General features: G+C 51.1%; 1 protein-coding gene across 4 annotated transcripts in view; it reads right to left on the bottom strand.

Annotated features, from left to right (window-relative positions):
• The window catches only part of OSBP2 (oxysterol binding protein 2), a 160356-nt gene that overhangs the window by 59203 nt on the left and 79408 nt on the right, over nt 1-21745 (bottom strand). The window contains exon 1 of one of the 4 annotated variants that reach the window (XM_032309288.1): nt 6433-6622. The exons of the other annotated variants lie outside the window; for them this stretch is intronic. Within the exon in view, the coding sequence (XP_032165179.1) occupies nt 6433-6511 (79 nt within the window). The 5' untranslated portion in view covers nt 6512-6622. Of the gene's footprint in view, nt 1-6432; nt 6623-21745 lie in introns of those variants that run through there. 4 annotated transcript variants of the gene reach the window in all.

The following is a 21745-nucleotide window of genomic DNA, read 5'->3' on the forward strand; positions in this document are numbered from 1 at the left end:
TGACTTCATCTTTATTCATAATGTTCATCTATTTGATCAGCCAGTCTGAGCTTATTGGCACTTTACAGGAAAACCAGGCAGCAGAGGAACAACTTGTTTCTGCAGAGGGCAGTGCCACTTGCTGTAGGACTGCCCCCAGCAGTCACCTCTCTTGGAGTGGCACCCAGGCAGCCCTCTTTCTCTCTTTGCCTAGAGGCAACAGAGATCACTGTATAATCCTCACGGACAGCCAATCGTTGCTCCTAGTATGTGTTTATATTAATAGGACTGTTGCATCTGGTTGGGCAGGTTACCCACTGCACGAGCACAGGCAGCACCTTTCGCAAGGGCCACCGTAGATTTGTTTTTATTATAACAGCAGATGAAAGCAAAGAGTGTTGCTCTAACAAACTTACTATTTACAGCAGGTTCAGGATCAGTGTAAGTAAAAGGTCTTGAGGAAGGGGTGCCCTTTTCTAAAGCGGACTCACTGCGGCTCTGCACACCAACCTGTGAACAATCAGTGAACTAGCTCCCTAGAGAGCCCACTACATTCTCCAGGCCTCCTGGGGCCACCAGTGGCACCAGAACCCTGGCTGGGGCAGCTCAGGGCCTGTCACAGCCTTGTCGCTTCCATGTTGCCAATACTCGCTTCACTGACATGCTGCTATTCGAGGGTGCAGCCATGAGCGCCAGGCAGCTGCTATTCTCTCCTGTCCTCCAAATAGAGGTCACTTCTGTTCATGACTCTCTGTCCTCTCTCAGTCCTCAAATCCAGCACAGCGGTCCACTTGCCACCCGGGGGCTCAGAGCCGGCACAGGCAGGAAGCCCATTGGTGGACGCGGGCCTCCCCACAGCCAATCAGAACCACTGCGGAAAGCCTGCTCCGCCCACCTTCCTCCCCTCTCCTTCCCACCTCCTGCCTTCAGCTCTCCACTCTCCCCACCTGACCCGATGGCCTGCTTCCCCCTCCCGCACACAATGACACCCACACGCTCCCCCATGTGCAGCCCTCCGCAGTGCCCCCAAAGTGTTGCTCTCTCCACCTGGGGTGCCCCTGCCTGCCGCCCATCTAAAACCCACCCCTTAGCTGCCTGCCCACAGCGGGCCCTCTATGCAGGGCTCCCTGCCTACCTACATTTCACCTCACTGTCCCCTGACATCCTCTTTCCTCAGAGCTCATGGGCTCCTGAGAGCCTCAGGCTGTGTGATTATTCTCAGATATTCTCTACAGGGCATGACCTCCTGTGTTCTGAGTCTGGCCAACCAGGGCCATGCCCCTTGTCCATTCCCTCCCTAAGGAACAGGTGTGGCAGATCAGAAAGATTCGAGCCAGGCTCCACCATGCCTAGTCCCTTCGGGCTGGATTTCTGTCACCTGGCTGTGGACACGGTGTGCCCCACACAGCTACTGGGACAGTCCTTAGCACAGAGTGAACAGCCAGCCAGATTTTCTGCTCCATAGAAAAGACAAATTCTTCTGTCTTGTCTTAACCATTAACTAACTGCTTGAGCCCCCAGCCTCACCCACTGTGGCTTCTCCTCAGGCCAGCCTTGTTCAGAGTCCCACAGATTCTCAGTCTATACCGCTCCTTTGTTGGCCTTCCCCTGCCCCTTGACTCTCCTCCATCCACAGACATGTTGGTATGTGCCGGCACTCAGACTGTGCAGGCTCTGAGTCCTGCTTAAGCCTGTGATCTGGGGAAAGTCCTTTAGCCTCAGTTTCCCCACCTGTAGAATGATACAATACAATGATACAATAATCATCTTATTTGCTACCACTGATTAAGCCCCCTTGTGTGTACTGAGAGTTCACATTCCCCCTGACGTTAAGCCCCCAAAAGTAATAGTAATAATGATGAGTAGCTACCATGTGCCAGGCAGGGGGGGGCTCTCATACAGATTGCTCACTGCCCCTATCCCATGGGCATGCAGATAGAGGCTCCCCCAAAGTAACATCTATGAGAGAATGTCCTGCTCCCATGCATCGCACCAAGTAATGGTGACACTCATGAGGCCAGATGTCCTTCCCAGAGAGGACAGAAATGGGGTCAGTGCTGCCCTAAAACCTCCTTTCTAGAAGCCATACTCCTCCTCCAGAGCCAGCAGAGCTCACAGCCTTTCCTGCCCACCTGTCCTTTGAGAGCCAACCCATCAGTGAGGCCTTCCTCCACCTCTCACCTGTCTCACTTCACTCAAACCTAAGTGAGCACCTGCCTTTCCCCAGCCTCCTCCTGTCCACCCATCCTCCAACACCCATCTGGCCGTCACCTCCTCCAGGAAGTTCTTTATGATCTCTTATGTTCCCCCTGCTCACATCTCTGAGCTTCCTAGTTTTTCCAGGGGAGCCACCTGCCATACATAGTGGCACTAGAAGGGAGAGAGAAGGACTGATTCCACCTGCTGCTTCAATCTTGAATCGAGAGAGTTCGTTGCTTATGGAACAGCAATTGGCAAAAGTGCTACGTGCTTGGGAGTGGGGGGCACATCACACACAAACCCAGGCTTCACCTCTGGGTGCTTACAGCCTCTGAGGAGGGCAAGGCTTGCACTCGACAATCCAGGTCCACTGCAGAAGGGAGGCCCAGAAGAGGTCTAAGGGGAGAAGTTACCTCAAGCCTTGAGGGGTTTGGGGAAACTTCAAGAGGAACTGGGATGGGCACGGGACATCAAAGGATGAGTTTGATTAACATGTGAGGGATGAGCAAGGACATTCAGCTGAGTGGGCAGAGCAGAGTGTGAGGTTAGATTGGGTGAGCAGTGAGGTCATGCCCAGTGAGGTCACGGATGCTAATCTTGGGGCACTGCACTGGGGGGCCATTCTGCACCTACACAGAAAGTGATCAGAATGGAGAGCTGGTCCCTTACTTCATGCCTCAGTCCTTCTTCCCAAGGACCCAGCAGACACCTAGGAACACAACGCAGGGGAACACAAGATCGGACAAGTTGACAAGCCCCAAAATGAACACAGAAGAATCCCACCTGTGACTTTCTGAAGGACACCACATCTGACAGCAATTCTCAGCTGATGTTCCATGAAGCCCCTTCTCTGAGAATGGTACCTGTCCTAGGCCTCAAAGATGTAAAAAACAAACAAACCAACAAACACCCCTCCACAAAACCAGAGACCCAGGCGTTCATATCATAGCCACACAGAAGCTGGAGTGTGCGTGCCACCGAGTCCGCTGGGAGCCTGAGCAGAGACACCTAATAACCTGCTTGGTTCCACACACCTGACCTTGATGGCTCTTGTTCCCGGTCCCCTCCTGTTTCCATCAGAAACAGGCCCATCAGAGCTGGTCTCAAGACACGGAAGCTGGCTCATGGGTACGCAAGGGAGCCGCAAATGGGAAAGCAGTGACCTCAGCAGTGCCGTGGGCAGGGTCACCTGGCTCGGACCTCTAGTGAGTCTACCTTGCCAGGGCAGCGGGTCCCTATTTTGTGCTCTTTCAGAACTTTGCATTCTGAAAACATGTCCAAGTCCTATATACAACTGTATACACGCGTGCATACGCACAAACCAACATCTGATTCGGTAGAGCTTACAAACGACCCTGAATGGGCATTTCCCCATCTGTGGGGTCCCAGCCCTGTTTGAAGCACAGACTGATTGATTAGTAGGCATGGAGACATATTATCTCATTTTGACCTCCCAGCCTCCTTGCCAGGTAAGTAGGTTTTGCAGCATCTTTTAGACAAGAAAATTGCCCATCAAAAAGGCGAAGAAGCTAGCTGAAGTTCAGGCAAGCGTTGGGGATGTGGTTTGAACAGGCCATTCCCCAAGGAGGAGGGGCCTCGTGTCAAGGATTCCCCAGGGCTCTTCTTCACATGCCAGGGCCTGAGAGCAAGACAGACACCAGCCCTTCGCAACTCACTCCTCCTCTGTCATGTACCAAGGTGGGAACCACCGAGGCCCACAGAGGGATAGGGACATGCCCATGGTGACACAACCCAGCGGCAAAGGCAGGATAGGTACTCAGGCCCACCAGCACCCTGGATCCTCTGGGGGAAGCCCACTCGCTGTGGAGGAACAGCCCGTGAGGAACTTCCGCAGTTCAGACGTTGTCCTGTCACCTACATGATCACCGCCTAGACCTCGGCCCCCAGTCCCCAGAGTAGGCTGCGTGCCAGCTGGCTCTTCGACTTGCATGATTTCACTAGAACCCTTTTCTAAGGGGAAATGGGTCTGGAGTGGCCTCTCATTGCAATACCTTTCAATGTGTCAGAAACGAGACAGTCAGTCTCACCTTGTCTACAAGTTGGGGAGGAGAACCCCGTGGCCATGCCTGCCACACCCATAATGTGAGGGCCCTCGAGGCACCCCCCTCCCAGAACAACCTGCTCACCAGTCCTCCCGAAGGCCTCATCTCGGCTTTCCTCACTCTGCTCTTTGTAGCTGGCCAGAATCATCGTGCCCGCAGAAATGTTCTGTTTGGCCTCGTGGGGCACCAGAGGGGACACCCTCCGCAGTCTGCCTCCGGGACATCTGACACTGGGGCTGAACCGTGGCTGCTCTTGACTGTGGTGCCAGCTCCTGGGCTGTGGGAGAAGGCACCCACTGCTCCAGGCCCTGTGCTAAGCACCATGCCCACCACCCCTCACAATATCCTCAGCTCCTCGTCCCCAGAACCCATTGTGGAGAGTGGAACAGTCACAAGAAGGGTAAGACAGAACGCCTAGCCTGGAGAGGTCTAGTAATCAAAGAGGTTACTATGTCATCAGCCCTGAGGTGCAGAGGTTTGAACTTCCGGACAAAAATGAACACTCGGAGTGTCTTGATGGCTCAGTCGGTTAGGCATCTGACTCTTTGTTTCGGCTCAGGTCTTAATTTCATGGTTGTGGAATCGAGCCCCATGATAAGCTCTGCGCTCCGTGGGGAGCCTGCTTCAGATTCTTTCTCCCTCTCCCTCTGCCCCTCCCTGCTCTGGCACGCACGTACTCTCTCTCTCTCTCTCTAATACATAAATAAAACCTTGCCCCGCCAAATGAGCATCCTCTCACAACCAAGCAGAAAGCAAGTGGATACCAGGCCCAATGCTACCTGCCAGCAGCAAATGTTCTAGAGAATGGCAACCAAGAAAATCATCAGGCAGGCCAATAGAAGAAAAATTAACACCTAACCATACATTCTTTTCTTCTTTTCAGATTAACTCCAAAATTCACCCTCTGAATAAATTCGGCAAAAAACGTTAACAGGAACATTTAGACTTTTCATTAAGAGCATAATCGCATTAGAAAGGGCTCTCCATCTAAAATTAAACTTGGAAATAAAAATCAATCTAAAACCAGAAGACATACTTTATATAAAATTCACTGTCGGTTTCTGTAAAGCATTCTCAAGACAGGACCACAGGATCAGCTCCCACGAAAAGAAATCTCAAATGTTTGAAATTACAAACACCCTGAGACTTCAGATGGTGTTTTCAGGAGGACATGCATGATTAAACCTGACTCCAGGGCTGAGGCCTGGAGTTCACAACTTGGAAGATGTCTGCCCTACACCAGGCCTCATGAAGCCGTTAGTGTGACCAGTCAGCAAAATTAATTACAAGGCTTGTTACAGATCAGAGGGAGTTAATTCCTAAAAGGAGCTCTTTCTAATGAATTTCGTGTTAAGCAAATTTAACTGCATCTGTATCTTCTAGGTCTACAGAGTCGAAGAATCCTATTTGTTCCCCAGAGTCTCAAACTCTAACAGAAACAATAAGGTAAACTGCAAGTTTCACTCATGCAAAATCTCCAATAATGCAAATTTCAAGCATCAGGAATTGCAGGCAGAAACTTAAACGGTTTGCAAGATTTCAACCTTAACAACAGCTGCTGAGGAAGGAAGGCTCTTAGGCGCATGCCTGCCTAGCCCCCTTGTCCAGCCCCTTGTCGAGACCACCGCCTGGGGGTGCACCCTCAAGGCAGGTCCTTGCTTAAACCCAGGCGGCCACTTACACTGAATCTCCTGATCTGTCACAGCTTGTTCAAAGGGCAAAGAGTAGTTGGTTGGGTCATGCACTGAGCACAGCTGCCCCCACGGTGGTGGGGGCGGGGAGGGGGGGCAGGACGAGGTTCTTGTGGACAGAGCAGCAATTCTGCCAGTGTCCCAAGCCAACTCTGGGGAGGGAAGGATAGGTGGGTGGATTAAACAGGTACCTCCTCTTCCCGCCCCTTATTTCCAGAAAGCTCTGGATTATATTTTGTTTCCTTTTTGCAGGGGTTAATTAGACGGATGGGTCTCTAGCCACAGCCCTCTCTCCAAAATGCCCCGCGCCAGATGCGAGTCCGGAGAGCACACGCTGGCGGGGTACCGGGACAGGGGTTTCCCGAGGCTCCCCGCGCTCCCCACGCCGCGAGGGAGTGACATCAGAGGCTCGCTTGGACTGATCATGCAGCAAGCCCATCTCCTGGCGAACAGGCGCAGAGGGGAACTCGGCCTCTGGGCGGAAGCCGGGCAGCACTAACCCTTCTTAAATTTATTCAGGCAGCCGGAGCTGCAGAAGGAGCGCACGGAGGCCGACTCCCAGCAGCCGCGTCCCTTCATTCCCGCGGCGGGGCGGCCTCCGAGCAGCCGGACGCTACATGGCGCCGGGCCCAGGGTCTCCCACGGTCGCGCGCACAGCTCGGCGGGCCTCCCGGCGGAGGCGGCGGGTGCTAGCGGTCCCGGCGCCGCGTTACCACAATGCACCACTGCTGCCGGCCCGCCCGGTGCACGAGCCCGTTAACCCCGTCGGCGCCACGGGAGCTTAGCGGAGCTCGAGTTGCGGCCGCCCCCTCTCTTCTCTCAGGAGGGCTGCCCTCACCGGCACGCTCCTTGCTTGTCCGTGAGACCCCCAGGGGACCCAGGTGGGACCCAGGTGTCCGGCGGGCTCCTCAGTTAAACGTCACGTGTTAACGACAAAATGAGAGCGCCTCCTGCGGTAGCGGGATTGGCAGTGCTTTATTTCAAAGGGAAAGATGCCCTTGAGAGCTAAGTGGCACGTGGGAAATGGGGTTGGCCCAGAGCCTGACGATGATTCCAGGAAATCGGGGTCACCTCTGAGCCCTGGTCACCCTCTGATTCCCCTGTGGCGCCTCATGTGCCCGGTGCACCTGTGTCTGAGCGCCCGCTGACACCTGTACACCGTCCTGGAAGGAGGCAAGGAGCGGGGCCCCAGGGAGTCCAGCTACCACTGCTCCCACAGGACTGCTGGCACCTGGGGACCAACCTCTGTCTCTGCCAGACCTCTCTGAACACAGTTTACCTGTCCAGCTGCCTGCAGGAGTTCTCCGCGGTATGTGTGATGGGCATCACGTCCCAGCTGTCCAAATCTGAGCTCCCAATGGCCCCCTAGACCTGTGTCCTTCCCCCAGTCCTCCCCACTTCAGCTAAGGAGCAGCACGGACCTTCCAGTTGCTCAGGACAGAAACCTGGAGACCCTTACTCCCAGGTCTCTTAGACCCACCTCCTGCTGGTCAGCACACCATGACAAGTTCTACTAGAACACAGCCAGGATCCCATCTCTTCCCACCACCCCCAAGCTGCCACCCAGGCCGGACCCAGCATCATCTTCCTTGTGGACTCTGCTAGAACCTCCCAGCAGGTCTCCGGCTGCCACCCAGCCCTGCCCACCTCCCCCCCCCCCCCCCCGCCATGGCTTACACTTCATACAACAGCCAAGAGATCCTACTCTCAGACTCTGTCATACATCCACTCAGTGGTTTCTAAGCCCCCACAGGCATACCCATCCTGTTCCCCTTTCTCCCTCGGCTCCAGCCACACTCACAACTTGGGTTGCACACGCACCTGCTGGAAGACAGTCCAAACCCAGGCTGGTCCTGCTTCTTGGCCCTGGCCCCCACCTTCCTCCGCCCTGTTCAGGTCTTGTTTTCCCCACTGGCTGACAAACTCTGGGCCCTGGGACGAGGCTTTGGGCCCTGCTCCATCCCTGACAAAGCCCTCCCCAACACCACCTCTTCACAGTTCAGTCAAGGGAATTTATCAAATGTAATCTATTGAAACTGAATCAAGTTTCACCAATTTAAAGGTTTTCAAATATACCATGAAGCTCCTATTAAAATAAACTCAGGGAAGGTGCTGCTGGGTCAATAATTCCCTCTAGGCCTTTGAAGCGACTGAGTATTTCCTTCACCTAGGGAATTAATCTAGAGCAATTGGGTTAGATTTACTGGCCCAGGGGATGTAAGGCATTTAGCCACTCTGGGCCTTGATTTTTTACTACAAAATGAAGAGCATAATAATAATGCAAATAGCAACCAGTGGAGTGCTGGCTCAATGCCAAGTGCTGGGCTAAGCTTTACCCACATTTCTTGCAGTGCCTCATCTAATCCCCACCAGATAGCCTCTGGTAAGTTCCACCAACATCCTCTTTTATAGACAAGCAAACTAAGGCTCTGAGGTAAACGGACTTGCCTAGGGTCACCTGGCTTGGACCTAGCCTCTTCTGTCTGACCTTGGAGACAGACTCTCAACCACGTCCTGTGGGGCCCCTTAAGCACAATACTGCTCCCCAAGCTCCCAGAGGCCTCATAAGGAAAAGGGGGGTGAGACCGGAAATGTGACCCAAGTGCTCTGGGAAATGTTCATAAACACACAGGCAATTTTTAAAGGATTTGCACATGGAAGAATAATCCAACCCAGGATATTTAACCAGCCACTCTGAACATCACGGACTCTGGAAGCTGGAAGCATCTTTTGAATGCGGAGCTGTGCCCTCCATCTCACAGCAGAGCAGGGGAGGGCAGAGCAGCTGAGAACCTTTACGCCCATCCTCACAGTGAATGGATGCTGGACTCTCAGCCCCTGCTTCCTTTGTCCCCTTCCCCTCACCTGCAGCTGCAAAGAGGAAGAGCTGGGAACAACACACACCCAGGGAGGAAATGAAAATAGTGAAGAGAAACAGGAAAGGAAAGTCATGCGGTATTACAAAGGCAAACACACATGTTTTCTTCTTTTCTCCATAATTGTTTCATGCTATAACTCACATCAAACAAGTATGAGACCCTGCTCACGTGGAATTCTTCAAAAATCTACTATCTGTCTTTGCAGGCAGCCGAAGAGTGCCAATTTGTCCTTAAAGGAGAGGACACATTACCTGAAATGTCTTAGTTGACCCAGCAGCGGGATCACCAAGAGAGAGCATCAGGTGACCGACAGGTAGTCCCAGCAGCTCTCCTGGCTACCCTGAGGCCTGTCAAAGTTTCCTTCCTGCCCCTGTGTGTGACAGTGAGGCTGAAACCCAGCCTGCTCCTGTCCCCCATCCTGAACAGCTCCAAGTGGACAGCCTCCAACACCCTACACATGATGTCCTAAAATCAAATGAACTAACTCTGTGACCTTCCTGAGATCCACTCACCCCAAATACCCTGCAGTGACAATCCTGGAGGTAACTGCAACCCTCCCTCTAGGCTATAGCTGACCCTACATCAAGGCCACTGTCTTTGGTCACTTCTGAGTTTTTGGATTCCCCTCAGGTCTATGGTGACATTTTCCTTGTCACATCCTCTCTGGGCTGCTGCAACAGCCTCCCTAGAGGCTGGCCTCCCCACTTCCACTTGCTACCAAAACATTGTTATGCAGGCTCTGCTTCCAGTATGTTCCCTGTTTTGCTCATTAATATGGTATGCACAGACACTCAACTAAGATTCACACAGGCACGCATGTGTGGGGTAACTGGGTGTATGGCCACCCATCCCAGTCCTGGAGGCAACAAGAATCAGGTCCCGGGAAACTGTTATGAGGCATCAGGTGGAGTGGGGGAACATAGCTCAGAACCACAAACACACGTCCACACCTTCCAGCCCAGATGGTGGGCCCCCGGGGATTCATCACAAATGAACGATGGGAAAGGAACACAAAACTCTGCATCCAGTGCCATTTGTTGCAAAAACTGGGACGCAACCTAAGACCCTAACAGCAGGCAAATGCTTATTTCAACAACTTCACGGAATATCACAGATCCATCAGACTCATGTACGTGATGACTCTGCAGAAATAAGAAACTGTGCTTAAAAAGAAAATGCTGAGGAAGAAGGCAAAACATGTAATATATTTATAATTGTGGGGAAACTATCCATACCCGGAAATGTTAAAATACTAGAATCACAGGTGAATTTCTTCCAGTCTGGGCTCCCAGAATGCCTCGGGCTTCTTTCTTTCCTGGGACCTAACTTGCCCTGGGGTGGGAGTTCCTATTAACTTGTCCATCTCCCACACAGACAGCAAACTCCTCAAAGGCAGAGAGTGTGTTCTATTCTTACTGCTCCCAGTCTCTCGGGTGGCCCAGCGTATGGTAGGCACAGAATGAATGAATGAGCACGGGAATAAACAGATAAATTAACTCATTGATAAACTGATCAATGAAAGCCACTTTTCCAGGAGCCCTATTTGGCCCAACCTACAAAACCCACACCACCTTCTTACCTTCCCAAGCTTCCCGTCACCACCCCACAACCCCTCACAGATGGCATTTCTTGTGCACACCACCACGCAGCCCCTTCCCCTCTGCACCTCTGCCCTTGACCAGACTTTGACTGGACCACACAGAGGGGAACACAGACTGGGGAGGTCCACAAGGGCAAGATCTAATGGTGGCTTCCTGACCTGAGTTGGCCACAGCCTTCCACTGCTGTGGGTCTGAGAGACATTTGGTGGGCCCTCTGGGCCTCAGGCTCATCACTAATGAGGGGCTCAGGCCCACAGCAGAAAAGGTACTGACCTCTGTGGTGTCTGGATGCCTGCAGGACATACAAGTTCCTTGTGCAGTTATCTTAAGAATGAAGCCCTTTAAAACATCAGCGTTCTAAGAATAGCCACGCATAGATGCTGACTGCTATCATTAATAAATCAGTGTGCATCAAAGCCAAAGAATTAATTTAAAAGCAATTTATGATAATGTGTTGCTAGGCAATTAAAATAAACTTCCGAGGGGGAAAAATTTTCAATTTATTGTTTATTTCAGATCAGATAGATGGAATAGAGGAGTTTGAAAAATGGCAAACACGAGACAGATTTCACTGGGGATGGTGCCTGGCCTGACTCTGCCAGCATGTGCCTTCTGCTACCGGGAGCAGCCCCAGAGGTCCCCTCCCTGGGAGCTGAGTCTGGTGGGCTTTGTTCTAGAGTGAGCCAGGGGCTACACTATAGCTCTGCACATGTGTTTGGAAGGAGAGGCCTGCCTGAGGATCTGCCAGGTCGCCTAGAGGACCCCATGGAGAACTGGGGTCAGGTCCCAGCAGGCAGCTCTGACGATGCTGGTCTCTTCTTAGCCCTTTCTGTTCCCAGAAGTGGCTGACCCAGCTGGCCCATTCAATCACTTCTACTAGTTATTGACCAAAAGGCCTTTTGCTTGTTGAGGGCCTAAATGTCACTTCGACTAACAAATCCCTCACAAGGTGAGAGAGCTGGGATTCCCAAGGGATTACTACCCATTTATTTGTCTGGTCTTCAAGTATTCCTTTTTTAAAAATTTTCTTTTTTTTTTTTTAAAGATTTTTTTTTTAATTTATTCAACAGACAGGGATCACAAGTAGGCAGAGAGGGAGGCAGAAGAGAGGCAGGCAGGGAGAGGGGGAAGCAGGCTCCCTGCTGTGCAGAGAGCCCGATGCGGGGCTCGATCCCAGGACCCTGAGATCATGACCTGAGGCGAAGGCAGAGGCTTAACCACTGAGCCACCCAGGCACCCCTAAAAAATTTCTTTTAGAGAAAGTGACAACAGAAACCATTGAAAGTGCAGATCTACTGCAGAATGTTCCTCCTCTTTTCTTGGCCATTAAAAAAATACAAATTAAAGCCTTGAGGTAGGTACCCTTTTAAGTATATTAAAATGGCCCCAAATGCATTTAATTATTAACACCAAATGCAAGTGAGATGACAGAGAAGCTGGCATACTCATTCATTGTTGGTGACACAGAACATCGGTACACTCATTCCAGAAAGAGATTTTACAGCTCATCGAGGTGCTGTGATGATGTTGCTTCCCTTAACTCAGTAATCTGACTCCTGGGAATTTTCCCTCAGGAAATAATTCAAGAGATGCTAAGAGCATTCAGTCCAAGGACACTCATTGCATCATTATCGGTAATGGCATAAAGGGGAACCTCAGATGCACAAAAATCAGAGGATAATTCAAAACATTAGAGTGCCTCAGCATGGTGGAATAGTACACAGTCATTAAAATGATCATTATAAAGATAGAGAGACTGTTAGTTATAATGTGGGGTGAAAAAGACAGAGCCCGAAGGCCAGGTGTAATATGGCCGAAGATGTGAGACACGGGCGTATGTGCAGGGTGGAGAAGAGAAGGTAACGAGCAAAATCAAAAAACAGTTTTGTGAGGCTGTGGGATTATTGGGGAGTTACGAATATTCCAAATGCTCTTTATCTTACTTTTTCCGCATACTTTCCTACATATTTCCCACTTCGTCCACATGTATACTCCATGTATTTTTCCACAATAACAACAAAAATTGAGAAAGATACATTCAGTCAAACGGATTATTTCAAACCCATTCCCAAGGGGCCCAAGGAAGTACAGAAGAGTCAGCTGGGAGTAAGGGCTCTGCCTCTGTGAGGCAATGGGATGGCAGGAGAACAGGAGGGGACCAGTGAACGGGAGGTCAGGGCAGTGGAGCCAAAGCAGCATCAGATGTGTGGGTCTGAGCACAGAGCTGCAACCCGCTCCCTGGGTGACAGAAAGCAAGTCCAGGAGCCTCTCTGAGCCTGATTCTCATCCAGGCACAGGACTGTCTCCCTTAGGGGCTGAATTGTGTCCCCTCCCTGCCTCCAAATTCGTATGTGGAGGTTCAAACCCCCAGTGACACAGAATATGACAATATTCAGAGACAGAGCCTTTGAAGAGGTGACTAAGGTAAAATGAGGCCCCTGTTCCATATGACTGGTGTCTTTACAAGAGAAGGAGGGCAGGACATAGACACACACAGACTAAGGGATGACTACTGAGGAGACCATGAGAAGGCAACCACGTATGAGCCAAGGAGAGAGGCCTCAGAAGAAACCAAACTTGAGACACCGCAATCTCAGAACTGTGAGAAAGCACATTTCTGGGGCACCTGGGTGGCTCAGTCAGTTAAGTGGCTGCCTTCAGCTCAGGTCATTGATCCTGGGGTCCTGGGATCGAGCAAATCGGGCTCCCTGCTCTACAGGAGACCCTGCTTCTCCTTCTGCCTCTGTCCCTCTCTCTCTGTCTCTCATGAATAAATAAATAAAATCTTAAAAAAAAAAAAGAAGAAGAAGAAAGAAGATGCATTTCTGTTGCTTAAGCCACCCAGTCTCCAGTATTTTGGGACAGCTCCAGCAAACAAATATACCTCCCTTTGCAGAGCCCCAAAGACAACATCACTGGCACAGGGCAGGCACCCAAAAGACATCTGGGAAAAGTGAACCAGGTCAGAGGCAGGGGTTTGGCGCCCTGAAAACCACTGCCCCAGACAAGGCCTGTGCTGAGAGACTGGGTCTCAGTGTCCATCAATGAGTTAGTTTCACTGTGAAGTTCAGAACGACTATGAAGTCCTGCAAGACAGCCTCTCCTGTGGTTCCCATGGCAGCTAGGATGAGGTTGGGAAGGACAGACAGCACTGTACATAGCTGGCAAAATGAGATTTTAGTGAAGTTGAGGGTTTTTTTGCAAAGTCAAAGAGCAAGCACAGACCAAGAAGGGTCACTACTACAACATCTTAAGTCTCCAAACTCCACTTCTCCCCACTAAGAAATAAGGCTCCGATTGATTGATCCTACAATGTGAATGTTTAGAAAGTCCATAGTACCACAGCTACCATAAATCGAGTTAAAAGATAAGCAGCACAGAAAATGCTTGGAAAATAAACAACAGACAAAGGAGAGATCACTGCAACTCACCATGAGCTCCTACAAATCAGCATAAAAGCACAAGTATCTAAATGGTAAAATGGCAATAAATACGAACATACAAGTCACAAAATGTGCATGATCAGTCAACAAACAGAAGTATACTCAGTCTCTACTGGTAATAAAGGAAAGGCAAAATAGAGCAAAGAAATGCCTTGTCATTCACCCATCAGAGCAACAAAGCATAACAAGAATGATGGGGTAGCTTCCATTGACAATCCACTCTACCGGGAGATATAAATTTATGCCCTGTTTTTGACTGACGATTTGATAGTGTCTATGGCTATCCATCATGGGTATCCTCCTCTAGTCTAGCAATTCTACTCCTAGGAATCTATACACACGTGCATTACTTTGCACGCACAAGCAGGACCGCTACAGCACTCTGTTAAATAAAAATGTGAAGAACCTAACCATCCCTCGAGAGGGAAATGATTAAATAAATTATGATACACTTTAGAATTCTATGCCATTATTTTTAAAATGAGCTAAGTCTATTTGTGTCGACATGTAAAGATCTCTAAAATATATTCGTAAGGGAAAAAGCAAGCTGCTTATCAATATCCACGATACGATCTCATTTCCATATATGTAAGTGCGTGTGGGGGTGTGTGTGTACTTACATGGCTTTGTAAAAGCATGGGGAAAGATCTGGAAAAGTATCACTGCTAACCAATGGGTGTGTATGTTTCCTAGGAGGGAGGTAATGAAAGATGACTGAATCTTACGTCCTATATTTTAGAGTCTTTAAAATACTTTACAAGTGTGCATTTCCCAACAAATGCCATCTCTCAACAAATTATAGTTGGTAAGAGTGTGCCGGGATCAGCTCCTGCTCATGTTGAAACCTGAGACCCTACCAAAGGCTCTCTAATGGTGGAAGGTCAGGCAAGAAGGCGGGTGAATAATGAGGGAGTTGGAGGGCAGGAGAGGCCAGAGGTCACATCAGAGAAGCCACCACACATCAGGGCACACAGACCAACCTGGCAGGCAGCAATCAGAGAGGGGCTGGATCATTTGACGCACCCGTGGCACAATCCCCATGAGGCGGAGGAGCAGAGCCGCCCATGGTGACGGGCCCTGCAAAGAATGGACACAGCTGCAACCAGGTGCAGGCTTAGGCACCTGTCACTCAGCCAGGCGGCGGCCTCACCCCACCCTCAGCCACCAGGCTGTTGGCAGATGCTCAAGGCCAGGGATACCAGTGACCTTGAGAGTAGCGGAGGTGGCTCAGGGGCGAGGCTCAGGACAGGTCACCACATGGATGTCCAGACATCCACCCGCGCTCACCTCACCAGGGCTGCTCTGGGTGGCAGTGTCCAGAGAGGTGTCGGGAGAAGTGCCAGAAAAGAAGAGAGGATGTTAGAAGCATGTGTCAACCAAAGACACAGGGAAGAAGTGACAGATACACGGCTGTTCTAAAGAGTCATCCTGAAACGCAGCAGCCCCATGGGATGCCCTCTCTGGTGCCCGCACTGTGGCAGGCATGAGTCATGCCAATCGCCTCTTCCTGAAACTCCCTGCTTCCCGGCCCTGTAGCCACAACCCCCGCTGTCCTCCGACCTCCTCTCTCGTGGCTCCCAGGCCCGAGTCAGTCCTCACTCCCATGTTCTTCCCACTCCCTGCTGGATGGGGCACAAGTGATGGTGCCCTTGCCCATGGCTCATTGTCCAGTCTCCCTGTTCATGTTTCCCCCTCTGTACCATTGCTGTGGCCCTCCCCTTCAAGCTCCAGATCTCCAAGACCACCAGAAGTCCCCCACATCAACCTGTCCCCCACTGAGACCAGTATCCCTCCTCTGCTCCCTCATGACCCCCTTTCCCCCTCCAGACAATTCTTTCTGCCGACAGGCACCAGGCTGGAGACCTGAGGGTCAGCTTTATGGTTTCTCCCTCCCCTTGGCCCCTACATGCAACGCATCCCCAAGTCGTAAGGATGCTAACTTCAAAATAGTTTGCAAACCCATACACTATTCTCCACCTGGGGGAGTAAGCCACCTACCCGCTCACTTCCAAGGTCTCAGCTTCCACATTTATCCCTTCCGATCCTTCCTTCAAGCTGCCATGTGGACAATTTACTGAAAATACACCACCTGCTCTCTGTCACTTCCCTTCCATGGCTCCCTGATACCCACAGCAGCAAGCTCAAGTTCAAACTCCATAGCCCACCAGGAGCTAAGCCTTGTGGGCCTCAGCAATTCCCCATTTCTTGCACGAGCCTTACTTGTCAGCTGCCACCTCAGAGAGGGGATGCAAGACTATTTGGAGAAGGGCCCTTCCTCAGGGTTCTCATCACACCCTTACCCATTGCTTGCTGCACTCATCACACTGACTCGTATGGCTCTTGTCTGTCCCCCTGCAAATAAATGGTCAGTGCCTTGGGGCTGGGAAGGGGGTGCACTCACTGTATCAGTTTCCTAGGGCCACACAAACTGGATGGCTTCCAATAGCAGTAATTTATTCTCTCACAATTCTGGAAGCTAGGTGTTGATAGGGCCATGCTCCCTCTGAAGTCTGAGGGAAGGATCTTTCCTTGCCTTTTTTAGTTTCTGGTGGTCCCAGGTATTCTTTGGCTTGGGGTAGCATAAGTGGGGTCTCTGCCTCCATCTTCACATGGCCCTCCCCTTCGTGTCTGTGTCTGAGTCCGGATTTCCCTCACTTTAGAAGGACATCCGTCATATTGGATTAGGGACCACACTCATGACCCTATCTTAACTTGATGACATCTGCAAAGACCATATTTCCAGTCATATTCACAAGTACTAAGGGGTTGGGTCTTTAATGTAGCTTTTGGGGGGACAAAATACAGCCCATTGCCCTCACTTTGGCATCGTTATTGCCCAGAACTGCTCATGGATGAATGAGCCGGGGTGCTCTGGGTCTAGGCAGCGGAGGAACAGTCAAAGGAGGAAGGCATCTTGAAGGAGGTGGCTCTGAAGCCGGGCCTCAGGAGGTGGGAGAGGGAAGGGACATGACCATGAGAAAAGAGGAAGACCTCATGAGAGAGGAGGGAGAGGCGGGCTGCACGAGAGGCCTCGGCTCTGTGCTTTAAACTGCTGGGAGCTAGGTCAGCCTGCAGAAAGGCTTTTCAGGCCGGGCTGAGGCATCTGCTCTGGTTCTGTGAGGCAGTAGGGGGCCAGGGCAGTAGGGAGCCAGGGAACGTTCATCAAGAAAGCAGTGACAAGAGCAGAACCAGTGTTCCTGAAAGATGAAACTGCCCAAGGCATAGAGGGGTGAGTCTAAAAGGAGCCTCCCAGTGCAGGGAGCCCCAATAATGAGGGCAGTGGCAGCACGGCAAGGAGAGAATCCAGAGAAAATGCGACAGAATGGACGGGGCGTGACCTCAGGCAGCAAGGAGAGGAAGAAGTTGAAGCCTGCAGGGGCTTGGGGTTCAGGGGCCAGTGACTGAAAATGGCAGCCCAGGGAGAGCAGCGTGCCTGCAGGAGCGGCGATCAGTTTAGCCTCATGAAATGCTGTTCAATTTAAAAAGCCAGCTCACGCATGCACTCATTAAGTAACCACTGAGGAGGGGCATGTGTGCAAAGCGGCTATAAGAGTCCACGCGCCTCGTAAATAATTCAAGTTTATGGGCAACAAACACGTCTTTTTCTATCAACGCCTGGTACCCAAGCTGTTAGCAGCAGGCGTTTTGGAAGAAAGGTCTCAAGGCAAGGGATCTGGAAACTCAATGGAATCACCTTTAAATTACCTCATCACCTCGGGGAAATGGAAATCAATGCAGTCTGCAAAAGGCTACCTACTCTACCGTCTGCCAGCATAGGCCAGATGGAGCTAGTTCCCAGGCGGGTGAGCCAGGGGCAGAGGGAGTTGTTGGCCTCGGGGCATCTCTGGGATCAGCAGAGGTCCGGGGACTTAAGCTGCCCTTTCTGATGGAGCCACCAACTTCCAACCATCCCAGACATCCTAGACAGGCTCTGAGGAGACACAGCCTTAGGAGACGCTCTTGCCTTGGGTGATGGAATAAAGACCCTGCCCTCCAATCCCCCTATCTTCATGAGGGCCTCAGGCTCTTCATTATCAGGAAAGGCTGGCCTCATTTATTTCCAAAGGGCCCTTCTACCTTCCAAAGCTCTGCTTACTGCTGCGGCTGCCGTCCTGGCTGCCTGATCACAAACAAGCATCATCCCTAGTCAAGGATGGGAAGACCCGGCAATCCTGAAAGGGAGGGTCTCAGACACTAACACCTCCAGGTCGTGATTCTGTATAGCTGATCCGAGCCCCTGCTTATTCTTCCTCCTCCAACCAGCCGCCCAGCAATGGGTGCTAGCACCTCAGTCGGAGAAGAGAGCACTGGATTGTGAGCCTGGAGATCCAGGTGACTGCAGGTGTGTTGCTCCCCCTTGATATGCCATCAGCTCATCTGTGAGGCCCTCTCCCCAGCCAGCCAGGCAGGTGTCACAGTCAGGCCTTAGGCACCTGTGATCTAACCTCCGAGCCTCAGTTTCCTCATGCTCCCCATAGGATGTGGTAATGGTTCTATTTCCCGGGACTGTTATGAGGGCTGAGTTATTATAGGAAAGTCTGGCCAGTGTTAGCTGCTATTACTGCAGGGTATGGGGACATGAGCAGGAATAGAAGACACACGTTGTTGAAGGACAACACAGTCCCCAGGAGGGACAGCTGAAGAAAGAAAATCATCAAGAAAACCATCCCCTGCCAAGTAGCCTTTCCTGGAAGGGGTTTCTCTGAAAAGAGACCCACACCCCATGGCCTTTGGTATTGAGACTCCCTTCCTCCTGGAGGGTCCACTCCCCTTGTCCTTTTGCCGGAGTTCCACTGCTAGCCATCCAAGGTCCCTGGATGACAGCAGACCCAAAGACAGCCTCCGCCTCGGGAATACTACCTCCAGCAGGACTGGGCTACCCAAAGCAAACCACTGAGTCCTTTCATGACTGTCATGGTTTTAGCATAAACACTAATGTGTGGGGATTTTTGTCCCACTATGCTCAGATTCTTCTAATAATCAGTGACAGTAGACTATGGCAAGAGATATCAAGGATAACACTGAGCCCCTTTCAATCCTGTGCTAAGTTTACATATCAGGCAGCTGTTACTTTCTCTATCTTACAAATGGTAAAACTGATGTTCAGGGGACACCTGGGTAGCTCAGTCGGTTAAGCGTCGAATTCTTGATTTTGGGTCAGGTCATGATTTTGGATCATGAATTCAGGGTGGTGAGATCGAGCTCAGCAAAGGGCTCCGCGTTCAGGCAGGAGTCTGCTTCTCTCCCTCTGCCCCTCCCCCTGCTTCCTCTCTCTCAAACAAATACCTCTAATTAAAACAAAAACAAAAACAAAAAACCCCTGAGGCTCAGAGAGGCTAAATCATGGCATACAGTTAATAAGAGATGAAATAGGAATTTTAACTGGGGTCTCTCAGTCTACAAAGCAAGGCCTTTCTTCACTCCTTTTCATGCCACAGCGATCACCACCTTCCCTAGCAGCACTCTATCGGGAACCCAAGATGAATTACTTTCACCAAAATGAAACTTGCTCCATTGCCGTATATTCGTCACTATATCTTTATTTTCTGCCGTGGACTTGAGAAATCCAGTCAGAAAGGTTCTGTTCATATTTTTCATGCACATTTTAGGATTGTACATAGATGAAGACTTGCATGTGATATAATCAAGTGCAAGACTTCTGAACAGAAACTGTGAGCTGGATCTACAACTGTGTATCACCTAGACAACACTCAGATGTTACCTTGCTCTGTTACAGAGGAGAACATGAGCCCACCTTAATTATTGAGGAGGTTTTAAATTGCTCAGTTTGTGAATAAAAATAGGTAGGCTGATTGCATTACAGGTGTAGAGCAGGCTAAAAATATATAGATAACCCACCTTGATCTAGTTACAGAAGACTTTGGGCCCATAAAGGTATTTTCAAAACAATCAACATGCAAAGCTCAAATTCACTGTTTTTCCAAAGCAAAAGCAGTAGCCTGCTGCTCAGCCAGCCTGTCTTTCATGCATTTGGATTTCATATCTCTATGAACCAAGTCAGCGAGGATGTCAAAGTACAGTTATGAGTCAGCCATCCTTCCAGACAACTACTCTCTAAAGAGATTTATTCATCTGGCCAAAATACAAAGTGTTTACATGGTGGGTCAAAACTTACCTATTCAAAATAAAAATGCTCTGGGGTGGAAAAAAAAGTGGTCAAGGATAACGTCAATCAAGTATAGGTTAGATATGCCGTTATTATACTTTCCCCAGTCCGACCTTTCCTCTCTACAGAACACTGGCCAGAGATAAATGGTACCTGGTACCTACCGAATGGTACCCAGGAACGCCACAACACTCTTGGCACACATTTCCATCAGCACTGCAGCACCATTGCAGCTCACACCGACCCTAAAACTAGCACATCATCTCTCTCAGCTTTTCCACCTCTCTTTCATTTCATCAGCACCACTGCCAGGCATCCAATGATCCAAGGAAGCTGCCCACCAGAGACATTTCTGATGCACATAGCTCAGGCTAGACAGTCGGAACAAAACACAGACCCCAGTCCTCCAGCAGGAGCCTGTCGAGATTCAGAAGCATCGTTAACATCCACCTGGTTACAGCAGGCAATTTACAAGGTTCGGAATCTAGACCTCTCCAGGGCCCTGGAGGATGGTCCCTCCAACTCCGCCCCCTTCTTTCCACCCCTTCACCTCCCCCAACACACCGAAAGTCCTTTGTCGAGGCAGTAGAGCCCCCCAATAGCCCACCCATCAGGTTCTAGGGAGTCAAGAGGTCTATCTGTCTGACCTTGCCAGGTGATGGAGATGGGAACCGAATGCTGGTGGGATCGAAGGCAGAGGTGACCCATCAAGTTTAAACACATCTCCCCCTTCAGTGGATGGCTCAAGGCAGGAGGGGGGCAGCTTTAAGGACCGAGGAAGCCCAAGGCTCCTGGCTGGGTAGTTGCCCAGCGTGACCCCAAACTGCTTACTCAGAGGCACAGGCCAGCTGGAGAAGGGCTTTTCCTGTGACAGGCACCACCGGAGTTTAAAATCCCCTTTGCGTGCTGGGAAAACACACACACACACACACACACACACACACACACACACACACACTAGCAGGGAGTGCCTGCTCAGTATCCACTCCAAAGCTCTTCTGCCTCTGTCCAGCTCACTCCTAACAGTCAGGGGCACTCAAGTGACCCTTGCCTTGAAGTCCTGGTAATGGTAGCTCAGGTGCCCAAGGAGACTGGAGGAAGGCAGAGAGAGGGCTTTACCTCTTGCTTGTAGCCCCTGGGGAAGGCTCAAGCCTACCTTCCCTGCTAAAAGATGGCTGGCCTCTGTCTGGGCTGAATTCCCGTGGCTGGTCTACACGGGCCAGTCCCCTGCACAGAGAGGGGAGAGTATTGTCCTTGTGACACCAACCCAGGTGAACATCCCTTCTCAGTGTCATATGGTGGGCAGCACCCAGGGTGGTGAAGAAGACATGCTTAGTGACTGCCCTTAGACTTCTAGCTAAACCCTTTGTCCCCTGGCTTGTGAGGGCAGAGGGGCCTGCCCTCTATCCCGGGACTGGGTCAGAAGCAGGGCAGAGATCTGAACCCTCAGTCCAGTAGGCTACTCAAGATCAGGGCTGGAAAAAATTTACAACGGGTAAGGAAAAATTTAAAAGCCCAAGAGATCCCATGCCCCGGGACCCGCCCGCCCCATGCCTGCTCCATCTGCCCCAACTCACCCCAGGAAGGGGCTCCCGGGTGTGGAAGCGGGTCTGGCCCCGAGGCTGCGGGGGCTCTTGCAGCCGCTGCCGCCGCCGCCGCCTTCCCGCCGCCGCGCTCTCAGTCCATCTCGGTGCAGTGCCGGCTGCCACCGCCGTGCCAAGCCCGGGAGAAGGAGGGCGGTCCCCGGATTGGGTGTGTGCTAC

This window comes from Mustela erminea, chromosome 13 (genome assembly GCF_009829155.1).
Source record: "Mustela erminea isolate mMusErm1 chromosome 13, mMusErm1.Pri, whole genome shotgun sequence".
Taxonomy (NCBI): Eukaryota; Metazoa; Chordata; class Mammalia; order Carnivora; family Mustelidae; genus Mustela; species Mustela erminea.